General features: G+C 37.6%; 1 protein-coding gene across 1 annotated transcript in view; it reads right to left on the bottom strand.

Moving 5' to 3' along the window:
• The window catches only part of LOC103427118 (probable LRR receptor-like serine/threonine-protein kinase At1g56130), a 44,740-nt gene that overhangs the window by 5,125 nt on the left and 21,338 nt on the right, over positions 1-18,277 (bottom strand). The window contains exons 3-18 of the mRNA XM_070821395.1: positions 3,687-3,855; positions 3,184-3,370; positions 2,958-3,029; positions 2,762-2,833; positions 2,461-2,532; positions 2,263-2,334; positions 2,074-2,145; positions 1,897-1,968; positions 1,735-1,806; positions 1,577-1,651; positions 1,399-1,470; positions 1,246-1,317; positions 997-1,062; positions 579-641; positions 346-390; positions 179-240 (exon numbers count right to left, since the gene is read on the bottom strand). Of these exons, the coding sequence (XP_070677496.1) occupies positions 179-240; positions 346-390; positions 579-641; positions 997-1,062; positions 1,246-1,317; positions 1,399-1,470; positions 1,577-1,651; positions 1,735-1,806; positions 1,897-1,968; positions 2,074-2,145; positions 2,263-2,334; positions 2,461-2,532; positions 2,762-2,833; positions 2,958-3,029; positions 3,184-3,370; positions 3,687-3,855 (1,315 nt within the window). The remainder of the gene's footprint in view (positions 1-178; positions 241-345; positions 391-578; positions 642-996; positions 1,063-1,245; positions 1,318-1,398; positions 1,471-1,576; positions 1,652-1,734; positions 1,807-1,896; positions 1,969-2,073; positions 2,146-2,262; positions 2,335-2,460; positions 2,533-2,761; positions 2,834-2,957; positions 3,030-3,183; positions 3,371-3,686; positions 3,856-18,277) is intronic.

The following is an 18,277-nucleotide window of genomic DNA, read 5'->3' on the forward strand; positions in this document are numbered from 1 at the left end:
AAGACTCATAGTAATGTTTTTCAGTCACATGTTTCCGACCAGTTATGCTTATTACTGAACTTATGAGAACATGCTTGCAATCTATATCCATATGCATACATAACTAGAGAAGCAATGCCTTCTCTAACATGAGGTTGCGTTAAAACAGTAATTGTTGGGTGACATAAAAGCAGATTACATCGTGGGGTATCTCGATTGCATGGAAAATTTCTCTGGAGGCAATTCAATCCAGGAAGAGTACTGCAAACACACAGAACAATTATTAGTTATCCAGATAGAACATATAGTGGAAGAGTAGTGATAGTATTGCTTGTCGAAAAACCGGCAACAGAAACTTCAACTCACGTTATGTTTGACTTGTCAAATGTGAAGTTGTTGACCACTAAGTTCCTGCATAAATTCATTAATCAATCAACATGTGAAGAAATATATCTCGGTCAAATGAAAATTCCATGTACAAGATCAAAACTTAATAGGCAAGTAGCACTGTGAGAACAAATCAGAGTCATATTTTTTGTCTGAACATATTCTGGGGATTTAAACTGTAAAATGAAGGGGAAAGATAAAAGGAAATGTACAGTTGCGATATTGTGGTCACCCACTGGGGAAAGCTTCCTGATAAAAAATTGTAAGACAAGTCTCTGCAAATAACAAAATAGATTCAAAAGACACAAAATGCATGAAAGTTATAAGAACTTGTGTAAGATAAAGGATTAGAATGCTTACAAAATGCACAAATACATACATGCACGTGCACACACACGTACAAAGTACTGGTTTCAGTGTCAGTAGACTCAGTACATTCTACATGACTACTTTTAAGAAAGGGGTGTGATATCCACACACCCCTTTTTACTTCTCACACACCCCTTGTTAATTTATGTCCGTTGATCTTCTTCTTCAATTCATCCGATCCGACAGTATAAAACTTAAAAGGTGTGGAAGAAGTAAAAAGGGGTGTGTGGATATCACACCCCTTAAGAAACGAGGACTTACATAGTCTGAAGTCGATTGCTCTTTTGGCTTGGAAGAGGTCCGGACAGACTATTGTTTCCAAGAAACCTGGCCATTTCGATTATCGTAGAAGGCACCCAGAAAAGAAAAAGAGATGAGCAAGAAAAAGGTCAGATGTGCACAAATCTAGAAGGATTAGTCCAGATCTTCAATCAAAGTAGGGAATGTTAAAGATTTGATAACTTATGCATGATAAGGCAGGCAAAATATAATAATAAGGACAGGGATTACAAGGATGTAAGAGAACTCATGCTGAACAAAGAACTTGGGAGTTGGCCTGTCAAATTGTTGAAACTCAGATCCCTGTAACACAAAAGATAAGTTGAGAGGAGCAATCAGAATGAAAGAAAACTAACGTTGGGACTCAAGTTTATTGGTACGTACAGTATCTTAAGACTTTGATATTCTCCAATATCAGAAGGGATGGTACCAGTGATTAATGCGTTTCGTAGTTTTCTGTTATTCACATAAAATTTGATAAAAAGTAGATGGAGTAAGATATCAAAATTCAAAAGGAAAAGGTTGGATGAAAGTATATGGATCAACAAGAATCTTCACTTACAAATCAGTCAAGTTCTTCATTTTTTTTATGAAATCAAGAGAGGAGCTCCTCCCATGGTATATATCACTGATTTGCCTACATCATTATATGCAAAATAACTAAAATCCCGTCTTCGGAGAAAGAGAGAGAATTACAATTTATGAAACATTTGTACTTACAGAGACTTCAATGAGGTCAGTTGAGAAAAGCTGGTTGGTATTGGGCCTTCGAAAGAGTTCCCTTGAAATCGCCTACAGAAACATATAAGAAGCTTGTGAACAAATTATCCATCTCAGGTCTGCTTTCATAAACTGCATAAGATCAAAATTTTCTGAGCTTACAAAGAAGTGAGTTGTGTCCAATTCCCTATGAAATCAGGTATCTTTCCTGAGAAAGGACTGTCCGATACCCAACTAAAATTCAAAAAGTTGACTTATAATAAGCTCATCCAAGAAAAGCAATCTCAAAGTACTAGATAAATGAACAAATCTAAAATACAATTTAAGAGCCGTTCTTACAAGACTTGCGTACTGGTGAGCTTGGCAAATGTTGAAGGAATTTCACCACTGAGTCCACAGCTGTCCATGTAACTGTGAAAATCATAAGGCAACTGATTAATACCCATTTTATACGATAAGGTGCAATTTTTTCTTATGCATAAGGAACTAACATGTAATTCAAATTTGATGATTTAACGAACCACTTACATTTGCTGTAGCTTGACTAAATTACCAAGTTCTGGAGGGAGTGTTCCGGAAAAATTATTTGTTCCGATGGCCCTGCAAGTCATGTTGAACAGGCAAACAATTACTTGAAAGCAATTATTGAAGAGTGATAGAAGGTTCTGTATCTAATGTTTATGACACAAAATTTTACTGTACGCTTTCTCATTTTTCATGGCTTACAGCATATTTAGCTCCTTAAGGTTTCCAATCTCCTTGGGGATGGGCCCAGAGAATGAATTGTGGCCAATTGACCTGAATGGAGATATCATTGAACTAAAGATAAGCACCATTACATAACAAGAAACTAGTACTGCATTATTTAATAAAAACATAATGGTTTTGTGTAGATTACGATGTAAATAATAAAGAAAAGGGGTAAAGAACATATCTGTAGACTATGATAATTCAAAATAAGTATACAAATTGCGACGAGTGTCATCAGAAGTATGAGTACTTAAACAAATTTTCTCCCACGACTTACAATACAATCAATGCAGACATTTTGCCAATGAATGCCGGTAGGTGACCTTTGAAATAATTCATATCGATTTTCCTACAAAAATTGAAATGAAATGTAATCATTAACTCTTAATCTTATGACATCACCATAGTGTTAATTTCCAATTGATAATTTTGATGAACCAAAAACAGAGAAGGGAGTTGGAAAAAATTCATACAAAACTGCGAGATATCTTAGAGCCAAAAGTTCTTCTGGAAACACCCCTCGTCTGTACAGAGCTTGCACTCTCCTGGAAAGCAAAAAGATTGGACACTTAGAACTTTATAAAATGGAGTGGCAGAGTCAAATTATTGAGTAATATATATATATATATATAGTTACAGCTAGCGAAAAATCAGCATTGGCATAGAAATCTTGTTCATAAAGAGAGTAGTTTAACATACAGTTTGGTGATGTGGCATGTAGCATTGTTGTTGTAAGAACAGTCGCAAACGATGGCTGGGTTGTTATCGGGGCTATCAAAGTCGTTGCCGTTGATGGCAGATCCACTGCAGGGTTCTCCACTGATATTCCACAGCCCCGGCACCGGTTGTGTGTCCCATTGTTCAAATATTGAGTTCAACGCCCTCACTGCACTCTCAGTTAATTCAGTCCTTGTGTGTACTAGAGTATATCACACCATAATTTGACTTGTGTTACCACTTACCAGACTATTTCGAATCAAATGAGAGAACAAATTCATTGTTACAAAGGAAAATTACCCTTCATTTGGATGTTTTGTATGTGGGAAGAAAAAAGGCTTTGCAAATAAGTTCCTCGAAACTTCATTTCATAGTCGAAAAACACTTAAAACGTCATTTTGTTGAGGGAAAAAAGCCCAGTTCCTGGTCAAAAACACTTAAATGTGGCAAAGTGCGTATGTGTAAGGGGGAGAGAGGGAGAGAACCTTCAGATGGATCAGTGGTAGCATTTTGAGCAAAGGACAGCTGAAACCAGAAGCAGCTGAGGAAGCAGAGTAATAGTATCCTCGTCATCAACTTCATCTTCATATTGTACATGTGCAGAACTTGCTCTCCTCGACGGCGGGATCTTAAACGGCCACACTTATATTCCGACTGGCCAATACTTCTCCATTTTCGTCAATTGAACTCAAATCAGACCCAGAAAACAAAGATAACGATCTCGACCTCAAGAACTTAGAATCCAAAAACAATCTCCACGATTTCAGATCCCTCCGCTATCCCGTAGCTCCCGCGCCAAGCCGTTTCAGGTGAAACAAAATAAATACAACGTTTCATAATTCGAAGAAAAAGAAGAAGGCTAGAGTAATTTGAAGTGAGTCGGGAGAAAAATGAATAGGAGGAAGACAGTGGTACAGAGAAAGAAATAAAAAAAAAAAGGAAGAAAACAGGTAGAAAAGAAGAGCAAGACTCCGGGCGGATAAATATACGAAGGCTATAGCAGCAAGATGGTTCCAGAAAAAACTAGAAAAAGAAAGTAACAATAAAATATTAATATATTTTGATCCAAAAATAAAAAATTAATATATATATTAAATTAATAATAAAATAATGAAACAGATCTAACTCACCGAAGCTCAAGGATCAAGTGATTCCGACCTTCGAAATTTCATCTAACGGCCAGGAATTCTTGTGCTTTTTAAAAGCTTCTCTTCTTTTAGCCGTTGAATGAAATTTAGAGGGTCGGGATCACTTGATCTCCGGGCTCCGGTGTGATAGATTCGGAAAGGATCTGTACTCATAAAATAACAATAGATATATACTAAATAATATAATAATTGAGTTCCACTTATTAGTCTGATAATGCACCAAACACTTCATTAAATTAATTCCGCTTAGTTTATACTAAACTAGTCCAGCTTAATTCCTAAAACTAATCCTATCTAAGATAATTCAGTACAACAAACGCATCTTTAAATTTTAGTCATATATTGACCATGTCTACATATATGATATATTTTGTCCAAGTTGCCTGCTCAAATGGACCACTTTTTTCATTTCCCACCTGAAGTTGACCAAGACTTTGATCACATTAGTTGAATAGTATATTAGTTGACCAAGACTTTGATCACATTAGTTGAATAGTATATTAATAGGGACATTGTGCTGCTTTAGTGTTGAAACTAGACATCATGCACGCCATATAGTTGAATTTTATATTGTAATATTACACATTGTGCTGCTTTAGAGCAAGTCCACCTGAGGACATTGTAACAGCACTCAACCCATTTATCCAATTCATTGAACAGTAATAGACTTCAATGAATAGTAATAGGCCAAGACATCTCCACTCCTAAAAAAATAGCCTAGTCAATTTTATTAAAATATTATTTTATAAAATAATAAAAAATAATATTTTTATTTTTAATTTCTGTCGATCCGATCATCAAATCAACTATTCCTCCTGCTTCCTTGTAGGGTTTGGTTTTTTCAGGTTTCTCCTCCACCGCCAAGCCCTCTCCCAATCCAACCCCAATTCCTTCTCCTCTGGCCACAAAATCGATTGGGAATCCCACACCATATCGGCATCCTTGTTCTTCAATTTCGTCGTCTTCGCCGTCGTTATCTTTGAGATTGAGAATCTTCGCGTCCTCGGTCCCGACTTGAATCATTTGGCTCCAAACTACTGCATGGCCAATCATTCTCGCTAAGGCTCTCTCTTTCTCTCTCACGCCCTTCCTTTTCGATATTCTTCTTCCAATCCCTTTTTCTTCTTTTTTATTTTTTTCCCTGTGATTTTTCCTACAAATTATGTAAATCTTGGGTTTTGGGTGTTGGGATTTGTTGTTGTTGTTGTTGTTGGTATCAAATTGTGCGTTTTTGGGTTGTGGAAGAAATTGACACCTTGCCCCGAGAGACGGAGGTAATGGGCACGCTCAGGCGGTCGTTTTCATCTCACCGATTTGATGACCATGACGTTAGCCTGACGTCATGTAGGCTGGTCTCTAGCTTAGCACATTTTGCCTCGGTCTGTGGACTGGCTTAGGCTGGGTGCCAGCCAATCTACTGGGCTAGAGTGGATTGACTGAACCCCAGCCTGGTTTTTTGACTGGGTGCTGGCACATTAGGCCTCCGGTGGACTTGCTTTTAGTGTTGAAACTAACCATCATTTGAAGTAAATAAATAATTTTAGATCATGCTAGAAAAAAACTCCTTGTAAACTAATTAAAGCAGCTGAATCCACATAATAAAATTGGTCTCAATTGAATTTACATTCAAAATAGAGAAAATTATATTTAATAAACAACTCACAAAGCCTACCTCCCTCTCCCTTAGTGTAGATAATATCGTTTGTTAAAAAAAAAGACAATTAATTGAATCAGATTATTATCCTCGTGCGAAAGACATTTTTTATAACCGGCATTACACGCCTCTTAAGATGTTTTGAACGTGTTTAAAAATAGAGGAAATAATATTTAATGAACAACTAATTGAATTACATATTGATGCGTTATTTTGGGTTGCTTTTGAAGTTTTTTGTTTGAGGGGTATTTTTGTCTAATTCATTGTGAGGTACTAATTATTAAAAAAAGTACAAAAATTAATTATTAAAAAAATACTATTAAAATGACAAAAATACCCCTGCTATATTTGATGCATTATGTTGGGTTGCTTTTGACTTTTTTTTGTTTGAGGGGCATTTTTGTCCAATTATTTTTTGTGAAGCTTGTGACACTAAAAAACACTATTCATGGGCTCTTGTTGGCTTTATATATAAGAAGATATATATATATATAGGATAAGATCAAGGGACAAATCGTTTTACAAATATTTTACACTTCTTTGTAGCCTTTAGATTTTATAACATCCAAAGGTTCTTATGTCACAGCCCGTCCCGGAGATGTGTATTACTTTATTCTCGATGACGAGGAACGATGGAATTGCCCTCGGACGTTAAATGATGTGTGTGAGTTATTATTGGGTTAAATTGTTTTGGATTGGTGACCCAATTAGAACTAAGATTTTTCTTAGTTTTGATTGGTGGCTTTTGGACCACACACGCACACCTACCTTCTCTCTCTCCTTCCTGTTCCCCCCTCTCTCTCTCTCTTTCTTCTTGTACAGACAAACATCAAGGACCTCTCAAACCTCACAGATCGAGGAAGAAAATGGTACCATTGTGTTCTTAAGGTCCTCGCGAGTTCAAAGGTACCAAATTTAGGTAAGACTACCTTCGATTTCACGTAGAACCACAAAGCCAATTTCCATGCATTGTTCATGCAACTTTTATTCTTCAATTTTTAGGGGATTTCAAGCTTGTAGGAAGCTTTAGGAGGTCCTAAGGAGGCTCAGGGTAGTTCATTTGAAAATTTTGGACGTCTGGATCGTGAGAAACGATAAGTTGCAAGTTTGGTCGGAATTTCGAAGCTTCCCCGACATGATTTCGTGATCTTTGAAGCTTCAAATATGTATAACGTCATTCTTCTCACTTTAAGCTTTCATTTGGTTCAAATTTCGAAGAAAATGGTTGAAAAATGAGTGAGAATAGAAGGTTAGAAGTTTTCCCAGTTTTCCAGCGACAACGACAGTCGTTAGAGTTCACAGGTAGACGAAAACAGAATATTCCGTTAGTCGGACGGAATATTCCAATAGCGTTGGTTAAGTTTAACATAATCTGTTAGGTTTTAACAGAATATTCCTGAAGGCGTTGACTGACGTCGTTAGTGTGCATGTCCAGTGGGGGCGCGTAGGGCTGTACCCTTGCAGGAGCGTGAGAGGTCAGAAAAATATTCTAAAAATATAGGGATGTTCGTGGAGTTGTGTAGATCATGTTGGTATATTCATATACCCAAATTGAGCATTGTATGAGAAATTATTAGCTAGTTTTGTCTATATGCTCTAAAATAACGTTTTTATAGTTAATTCACATATAGGTAAGACTTATCTTAAGGACGAACGTATCCAAGGGCGACTCAGGGGCTACGACCCTTCGACATACCAGTGAGTGGGCTTTTGGTTTTCAGTATATATTTATATACTAGATATTTTCCCAAAAATATGTGTTTAAATGTTAGTATGCCATACATGCCATGCATATAAGTTTATAATTCATATATGAATTGGTATGTAATGCTTTATATATATAAATGTGGTGTTGTAGACGCTCAAGTAAGCTCAAGTAAGTTATGTTTAGTTATGTGAATCATCGATGATGTGATATGTGATTGAATAATGTTAAGCTCATAAAACTACACCTATGGTGATTATGAATTAGCCAGAGATATGGCACATGCCTGTTTATTATGTCACCTCCCGCACTACATGCTCATATTGGATCCAATTTAGGTGCACAATCTTGTCGTACAGACCTTATTTATGGTTCCGACTCGTAAGTGACTAGTGATTTATCGCCCAGCTATTATGTGAGAGTAGTATTAAGCATAATTATATTACACCCATTATTGTCGTACATACCTTTTCATTTGGTTCCGACTCTTGTGCAGTATATTGCCGTATAGGTCATTGTAGTGACTCCGGCTAGATTGACTTTTGAGCTATGAATTCAGCAATACAGACTACCACAGAGGTTCCGGATAACATGTTAGATTTCTATGAAATTATCCTTACATGAACTGCTTACTCTGTTATATCTTAGCATGACATACATATAATTATGATTATGTGAAGCATGATTTGAAGTGATATATTTACATATATATTTATGTATATGCTTATATCTTGATTCTGGGAAAAAATTATACATGTTTTATTGCGAGGGGTTAGATATGTTGATAAATGAAATGGTTTTGTAAAACATTTATTTTTGCCCACTCACGTTTTCTGTTTTGCGCCCCTCCAGGTTCTAGGTAAGCTTGCTGTTCGTGGTTTTGAGGACTTCGGTGGTTCTAACATATCTAAATATTTGTAGGGCATCTTATGGTACTATATAACTAATACTTGTCCTACTGGACCGCAGCTAGACTTTCTATACTCTGATTAGGAGTGTTTACGTCTGTATCTTACTCCTAACACTTCCTATTTAGTAGTGCACTCTAGTAGTTCGGTTTTAAATTATTCATATATTTCTTATCATTATTGCTTCCGCATTGTGCACTTGGCTACGTCACTCTCACGTGACGGCCAGCATGTCTTGATCTCGATCGGGGTGTGTCATCTTATCTATTCATTAAATGGCATGGATGCTTATGTGGATTTTAACTAATATTAATGATATTTGAAAGAAAAAAAAAACTAATATTAATAATAAAAGAAAACTTAAAAAATTAAAATATGGAAAATTAAAAATTAAAAAAATTAAAAAGGAAAAAACCCTAGCTAATTGTAATCGTGAAAACAGACTATCAGACTTTGAGACCTAATAACACAAAAACATGGAATCTCTTTTGAGGTCTACAATGCCTTGGATGAAAGTTAATTAACAAGCCATTGAAAAGCTTTCTTCTCAATCAAAGTCTGATATCAAGATTCTGTTTCTGGGCTTAGAAGCATCATCAGGGCATCTTCACTGATTGAAAAAAAAAAGGACTTCTTTAATAATGAGGCAATAGTTCTCTGAATCTATCTTTTAATCCCTCTTTTTCTTTAACCACTATGTAATGCTTGCTTCCCATGACCTGCAGCTGCAGACAACCCATGAAAATACACTATTGATACTGAGGATGATTCAAGGGAGGAGAGAGAAAGAAGAAGATGATGAAATGGTCGGTTAGGTCGTAGGGAACGATCAAGATTGATATATCCAACATGGTAGATTTAGTCTTGTCATCTTAGTTAACAATGGCTTAGGGGCTTAGAGGAAGATGGAGGTTGGGAAGTTTACGTTTCCCTAACCTGATATTGTTTCTTAAAATGTTTTAACTGAATAAAGTCTTTATTTCCATGTCATTGCCACATCATTTAGTAGTTTATCTTGAGTCATATTAGTTTTAACTTTCATTCGGGACCATTAGATGTAAAAAGATCCAAGAGCTAATATAGTGTCAAAATATTTGTCTCTTGATCCTAGATTGTTAATATTTTTCCAGTTGAAAAATCAAGGGATTGACTTATGGATTAACATTCTTGCTGGTCAATTACTGTAATTATGGAGATGGATTTTGATATGACATTAAACGAGGATGTCATTGTGACAACTAATCACATTATTATGTTTGACAAAACACATGACACATTATTCGATTAGTTTTTTTTTTCTTTCTAAAAAGATGGGTAACTAGTGGCGAACCATGATTATCCATCCCTTTCGGGCTTGAAAGAGGCTAATTGAAAATTGTACCCTACCTACCGGTGGCCTCGTTCAAGTAAGCACGCAGATTACAAAGTATCGAACTCAGGACTTTCACAATTAGTGTAAAATATTGCTAAAATTTCATGTATGTTGTAAGTTTGTCCGGTAAAAGAATAATATTTCATTCATAATTTTGCGTATAAATACAACGATAAAATGAATTTTGAAGCAAAGGTACGATATTCATTAAACAAATCATAATTCATACAAATTGAGGATAGTGTGCATAATGAGTCTCGATAAAAACCTTGCATGGGATTTTAACCTGTTTGAAGGAAAAGAGTGTCCCGCACAACAATAGACCTATCCTCAAATTAACAATCGAAACAACTTACAATTCTTCCTCAAAAAAAATATCATGAATCAAATCCAGAGGCTCCTCAAACCACATTACCTTTTGGGCACTAGTAATCCCCAACCAAGCAAGCCGATGCGCAACTAAGTTCCCTTTAGTGAGGGTAAAACTGTCAACATTTAAGTTTATTAGAGGTTGTTATAAGATGGTTATGGTAGTTTGTAGTTAGTAAGTGATTAGTTGGATAAAAATGTAATTAGCTAGTTAGCTAAAGCTAGTGAGTCACTAGTGTATATATACATCAATGTGTAATTTTATTAGTGTGATGAAATAAAGAATAATTTCTTCATTATGGTATCTCTCGCCTAAGTCCTAAGACACTCGATCCTCTCCTTTCACTTCCCGCTTCTCCCTATTTCGAACCTTCAAACCCTAGAAATCACCATGCTTGGTTCTCCTTCTTCTGAATCTGCTTCCCCCTTTCATCCAACTCTGATGAATTCTTGTCATAATTCTTCAATTTTCTCCGCAACATCGTCAATTACGATCCAGGATATTGGATCTATGGTTCCAATCAAGCTCACAACAACGAACTATCTCACCTGGAATGCTCTGTTCACACCTATATTTCGCCAGTACAATCTCATCGGAATCATTGACGGTACGATGGCTGGTCCGCCGAAATATCTTCTTGACTCGTCTGGTAATCGAACTTCTATTCTGAATCTTTAGTATGTTACTTGGTTTGAAAATGATCAGAATATCTTGATTTGGATTAATTCTACCCTATTGGATGCTCTAATTCCGTACACTGTTGGAGTCAATTCGGCCCGTGAGCTATGGTATAAATTGGAATCACGACTTGCAACTGCATTGTAATAGTATATTCACGAGCTTCATTCTCATCTTCGTAGCATCACAAAGGGTGATTCTACGACTTCGCTCTATCTTCAACAAATTGAAGAAATTGCAGATGCACTTGCAAATGTTGGAGCTCCAATCGAGGATTCTAAGTTGATTTCTGTGATTTTACATGGTTTGCCTTCTGAGTATGAATATTTCATTAATGCAATCCAATTTCGTCGTGGTTCCACCACCATTGATGAACTTCATGGGCTTCTTTTGAGCAAGGCTGACACACCCCGTCCCGAAGGAGGGCGTGTTGGCCGTCACGTGAGAGTGACGTAACCATTTACACAGTTCGGAAGCTTTTAAAATACAATTACTAAATGGAAACCCCCGAGGGTGAGTCCTACTTTTGTGAATTCTGTCAGAACGCCGTTGGGTTCCTCGTGGCCACCAAAGCTCTACTAACTTGAACCTGGAGGGGCGCAAAACAAAATTGAGTGGGTCAGCAAAACAAAGCTTTTTCAAAAATCTTTCGCCAAAAACAATTCTAACCCCTCACCGTAAAACCTGTATACTTTCCCAGAAAAATAGTATATAAACATATATATATACGCAACATCAAGACTCGGCTCATGTCCATCATCATAACATCTCAGAAATGATATGCCATGCCCAAATATAATCAAAATGCATCAATGACAATCAGGTGAAATAATAAATCAACCAGAGACCCTACAATGGTCATGTACGGCTGATTCTAAGGCTCAACATCCAATCTAACCGGAGTCACCTCGGTGACCTGTACGGTTCAACTCTGCACGTCACTCGGAACTACATATAGTAGTCTGTACGATGACATGTGTATGAATACGCTCTAGTGCTTCTTTCATCAATCATCGGCGCGCATAACTAAGGTCACCCACTAGTTGGAATCACATCTAGTGATCTGTACAACTAGCATGTTGGAACCCTCACATGGTCTGTACGACATCCATCTACTTGGATCCAAGACGAGCGTGCGGTGTGGTGAATAACAATATAAGCACTATCACCTAGGTGCAGGTTATGAACTTTCAATGCAATTCATATAAATAACTCAGCTGAATAATAAATAAACTCACCTGAGTGTCCACCGCGTCAATTCACATATATATGCATCAATAATCAAACTAAATATCTCAATAATTTTATGCATGGCAAATAAATTCATAACTTTCATAAAAACGTATTTTCTGGGAAAAATAACTGTATATAGGTAATACGAAATCAAAACTGCCCACTCACCTGGAGTTCGTCCAACAACTCCCTAGCACCACACATCAAGGCGTCATGACGATCGCCGCCTAGAACAGTAATCAAATCCAACCTCAGCATTCATATCGATAGAATATATAACTTATATAAAATACGTCACTACGTAGATCGATCCGGAAGATCTGCCACTCAGATTTTAAATCCATAACTTCCAGAGGTCCACAATATATCTCTAGGACAACATCCTAAAATTTCATCACCATCCAACAGTCGGATCTCCGTCAATTAACAAAACTAAGTGACGGTTTACATTCTATTTTATGAACTTACAACTTCAATTCCGAAAGATCCGTAAATCGGATTCCCAATCCGTAAGTTCCTATAATCCTCAAATATTACGTATTACAACGTATCAAAGTTTGGTGATGATCCAACGGTCGGATCGTCAATTCACATTTTCACCTAAATGCAAAAACTATAAAACGTTATTTAAACACCTAACCAACGATCCTTAATAACTTCTCATACGGTGCTCAATTTGGGTATATGAATATACCACATTGACCTACTCGACGTCACGGACGTCGATAAAATTTTAAAATAATTTTTTACTGTAGCACGTGCTCCCATGCGCCAAGGAAGGCACGGGTCCACGCGCGCCCACGCGCACCTTCTTCCTCGCGAGTTCGCCAGACTGGTTTTTCCGGTGGCAGGAAAACTGGGGAATTTTCAAATGCTTCGTTCTCCTTCGTTTCTCAACCATTTTCTTCGTATAATATATCAATTTAAAGCCCTCAACATGTAGAATCACAATATACTACTTTTAAGCTTCAAAAACAATTAAATCTCACCGGAAAAATTCAAGCAAAACTGGCCAAACTTAACCCTCGTGATCCCGACGTCTAAATCCTTCCAACGAAGCACTCCGAGCTTCCTTGGGACCTCACGAAGCTCACTCCAAGCTTAGAATTCCCTGAAACACAACATTTTACGTTCGCATGAACAGTGACCAAAAATGAAGGTTCGGGTTTCACGTGATTCCGAAGGTTTCACTTCCTAAAACTAGTACCAAACGACTCACGTCTCAAGGATGAAGATACATACCTTGGTTGCCTCGATCCGTCGAGTTTTGGAGATTTTTGGGTGTGGCCGTACGTTTGGGTGTGTAGAGAGAGAGAGGGAGTCGGGATGGAGGAGAGAGAGAGAGAGCCACGGGATAGAGAGAAGGAAATGTGAAGGTGTAGGGGTCCAAAGTCAATCCACACCATCCATTTCTAATTCCCTAACCAAACAACAATCCAACCTTTCAATATTCTTATCTAACTTAAATAATATTTCCAATAGTTTAGGAAAAATATGAATATCTAAAACATATCACACACACACCTTAGTGCCGTTAAGGGCAATTCAGTCATTTCACGTTCCCGTCAAAGGTACCTCCGGGACGGGCTGTGACAATCTCCCCTCCTTATAGAATTTCGTCCCCGAAATTCCCATAACCAAATAACCCATTTAATACCCATAGAATAACCTTGGGTACATCTCTCTCATTTGATCTTCTGTCTCCCATGTAGCTTTTTCCATGGAGTGGTTCCTCCACAATACTTTTACCAAGTTCACTGTCTTATTCCTTAGAACCTTGTCTTTCCAATCAAGTATCGTCACCGGCTCCTCTTCGTAACACAAATCTAGGTTAAACTCTAAGGGTTGCAGAGGGATCACATGCGACGGATTTGTAACATAATGTTGAAGCACCGAAACGTGAAACACATTATGTACACTGGACAGCTCTGACGGTAATTCAAGCCTGTAAACATCTTCACCAACTCGCTCGGTGATCTGATAAGGTCCGGTGTACCTAGGACTCAGCTTACCTTTCTTTCCAAATCGAACAACACCTCGCCACGATGATAACTTCATAAATACCCAATCACTTACCTTGTACACTCGATCAGTGGCATGTCTGTCTGTTAAACTTTTCTGGCGATCTTGGGCTGCTTTCCAAGTTAAAATTAATCACTCGAACATTCCAAGTAGACTCATCCATAACCTCAGGGCCCGCAAGAACTCTTTTGACAACTTCTGACCAACACAAAGGTGTACTACAATCTTTACCAAAAAGTGCCTCAAATGGTTTCATACCCATGCTCGAACGAACGTTATAGATGTAGGCAATTCCCCTCAAATCCAACCGCATAATCTAAACGTCGCCAACTGCAATACTGAAGATCTTAGCATATCTTCCAAAGTCTGGATAGTGCTCTCTAATTAACCATCTATTCGAGGGCGATAAGTTGTACTATAAGATAACTTGGTAACCAAGCTTCCTGTACGCTATCCAAAACTTACAAGTAACCAACATACCCAAAAAACTTAACAGTTTACATCGTCAAAATTGCTTTCTTTAATTCCACATAATTTGGCACATATGTCCCATTCTCTTGCATAAACATACCATCCAATTCTGCCTCGGTCAATTCTTAAATTCCTTCGTCGCATTTCTGGGCATCAAGTATACAATCAACTAAAATTGGTCTAACCTGAAAATTAGTCAATAAAGCTTCTTTTCAACTTTTACCTTAAGTTTCACTCCAGGGTCCCAAATCCACAAGAAGGGAAAACACAACAAGCATACAAAGCATTAATTCTCACCGGAGCCTTCCTACCAAGTGCATCAGTCGCAACAATTTCACGATCACCCTGGTCGTGCAATCATAATTATTTAGTAACTCAATCTGCCTTCGTTGCCTAAGATTAGAATACCTTCGAGTAAGCAGACATTGGAGACTCATTTGATTCATAAAAATCTTACATTTTTCACTATCAAAGTAATGTCTCCAAAACTTCCAAGTGAAGATGATAGCTATTAACTCCAAATTGTGAGTATAGTAATTCATTTCATAAAGTTTCAATTGCCGTGAAGCATAGGCAATCTCCCTACCTTGCTGCATTAACACTTATCCAAGACCAACCAAAGAAGTATCACTAAAGACCTCATAATTACCGTTATCTTCTGGGAGTGCTAAAATACGTGTATGAGTGAGGAAATACTTCAACTGTTGAAACCTTTGCTCACAATTATTATCCACTCAAACTTAACCTCTGTTCTCGTCAATGTCGTCAGTGGCAAAGCAATGACTGGGAAATCTTTCACGAACCGTCCACGATAGCCTGCCAAACTAAGAAAACTTCGAATCTCAATCACAGTTCATGGTTGTTCCAAATTCTCAATTTCCGCTACCTTTTAAAAATTCACTTGAATACCTTTAGCAAATATAACTTATCTCATAAATGCTTCTTGGTTCATCCAACATTGGCATTTGCTAAACTTAGCATACAATCGACGTTCCCTCAAACTTTGTAACATCAACTTTAAATATCTAACATGCTCTGCTCTAGGCTGAGAGTATACCAGAATATCGTCAATGAAAACAATAACAAACTTGTCAATGCATTCCTGGAATACTTCATCCATCAACTCATAAAACAACAAAAGAATCCATCAATTCGAATAACATCACTAAAACTCATAATGACCGTAACGAGTCCTGAACACAATTTTAGGAACGTTATCATTAACTCTTCAATCGGTAACAACCAGCCCTTAAGTCGATCTTAGGAAATACGCAGACTTCTAAGTTGATCAACAAATCATCAATACGCAACAATGGATAACAGTTCTTGATCATTACCCGATTCAACTGCCTATAATTAAAACATAGCCTTAATGTCCATTTTCTTCCTCACCAATAAACTGGTGCTCCCCCAACGTGATGTACTTTAAATGATACCTTTGTCAACCAATTCCTATAACCGAATTTTCAATTCCCTTAACTCATCATGAACCAACCTTTAACATAAAATTTGTGCCTGGAGACAAATCAGTAGTGAACTCCATATCTCCGCCTAACGGCAATCCAGGTAATTCCTCAGGGAAAACATCAAGAAAATGTCTAACCACCTTTACATCTCCCAAACTACTAGAAGCAACATCATTTAGCACCATATGAGTTAAGTATCCTTTGCAGCTTTTCGATAACAATCTCTTTGCTCTCACAGCATAAATAACGGTCTAACTCAATCCACTTTGCATACCCACAAAAGTAACCTCTAGTCATCCAAATTGGTGGAAGGTAACTGGTTCCCGTAGCAATCTATCTTGTTATGATTATAACGTAGCTAATATGTGCCTAAATTCACATCCAAATCCTCGATGTCCAACGAAATAAGATTCATTGGCATAACTATATCTTCCACCATCGTTAGGCATCCTGAATAAACCAAATCAACATAGAGTGCCTTACCTGTTTACTTGCTTAACGAATCCAACAAATAAGTTATAAATGTTACGGTCTGCAGCCCGCAATACAAATAACTCACTGTTGTCTCGATAAGTAAGTAACAATTCCTGAAGGTGTATTATTATCATCTTGTTCTTCCTTAGAAGTACATAAATACGCCTCGATCGTGCTCCAACATTACTTTCTTTGGCAACATCGTCCATAATCAGAAATATATTAGCCGGAGTCAGCTAGAATGACCTGTACGGCTGATTCTCTAGCTCAACCATCCATGCTAGCACATAAGTCGGAGTCAACTATAGTGACCTGTACAACTTACTCATCAAATTTCCAAATAACATGTTCGCCGGATCCACCTCTTGTGGCCTACACGGCTGGACTTATAACTCATTAGATATCCCTGTACTCACGGCCCATCTGACCAAACTATTAAGTCCATAAACCTACTGGATCGATATTGTGGTGTCAGGGAAGACTGCTGGGTAATAACTGATTCTAGGGACCATTCATATCTCTATGTCCCATCTGTCCACATGAACACATTCACTGATTCCCACACTCTCCAAAGTGTCTAATATTGTACCTATGGCACAAAGGTACATTTCCCTTACTCGAGTCACCTTGTCTTTAAGATCTGGGATCACCAGTAAATCTATCACTTCACCTCCGACCAGTGGCATTAAAACCTAAGCTGGAAGAATTAGTTCTAACTTCACTTCTTTTGAAGCTCTGAGTATTTCGATGTCCTTGATATGACAGATCTTTAACTTTATCGTATTTCTTCTAATTACCATTCTTTTCTTATTCTTCTTTACTCTCGCTGATCATGCTCTCAGAGTCCTCAATTTTCAACAACATCTCGTAAATTCTTGGTAAATAGTAATTGGATAATGGTCGTCAAGGAACGCTACTTCTTCGTATTATCCAGCTAAAAACGACATAACACCTCGACCGGATTAACAACAACATCCGAATGGAAACAAGGCAAGTCTGTAAACTTTCTATAATATTCATCCGTCGTCATTTTCTTTGTCTCACATTTGCAAATTCTTGCTTACTACCATCACAATATGCCGGAGGAATGAACTTTTCTTAAACAATTCTTTAAACAACTTCCAAATAGTTGTCCTTCCGATATCATCGGACAACATCCCTATCTCCATCAGAATGCAGATTCAACACTCAAAAACTAGGTAGTCATCTTGACCCACCTGTCGGGAGGAAGATTCCCTTGACCTTGCATAATCTGAAACGCCTTTTCCCAAATGATTAAGCCATCAATCTGCTCCCTTAGGTCCTTCATATCCTTAAAGGGATTCAAATTTAACTTATAACCAGTCTCAAAGGTTCCTTTAGATAATAGACTGAATCATAATGGCAATAATTTCCCCCCAAACTGCTATATCAGGGAAATTAGGTTCATTCGAACTACGTGGCTCGCTACGAGGCAGTATCGTTCTGACAGAAGACACTAGGAATTTCTCAAGATGTCAAGAATTGCAACCTAGGCTCTGATACCAACTGACACACCCCGTCCCGAAGGAGGGTGTGATGGCCGTCACGTGAGAG

Source organism: Malus domestica, chromosome 05, assembly GCF_042453785.1.
Source record: "Malus domestica chromosome 05, GDT2T_hap1".
Taxonomy (NCBI): domain Eukaryota; kingdom Viridiplantae; phylum Streptophyta; class Magnoliopsida; order Rosales; family Rosaceae; genus Malus; species Malus domestica.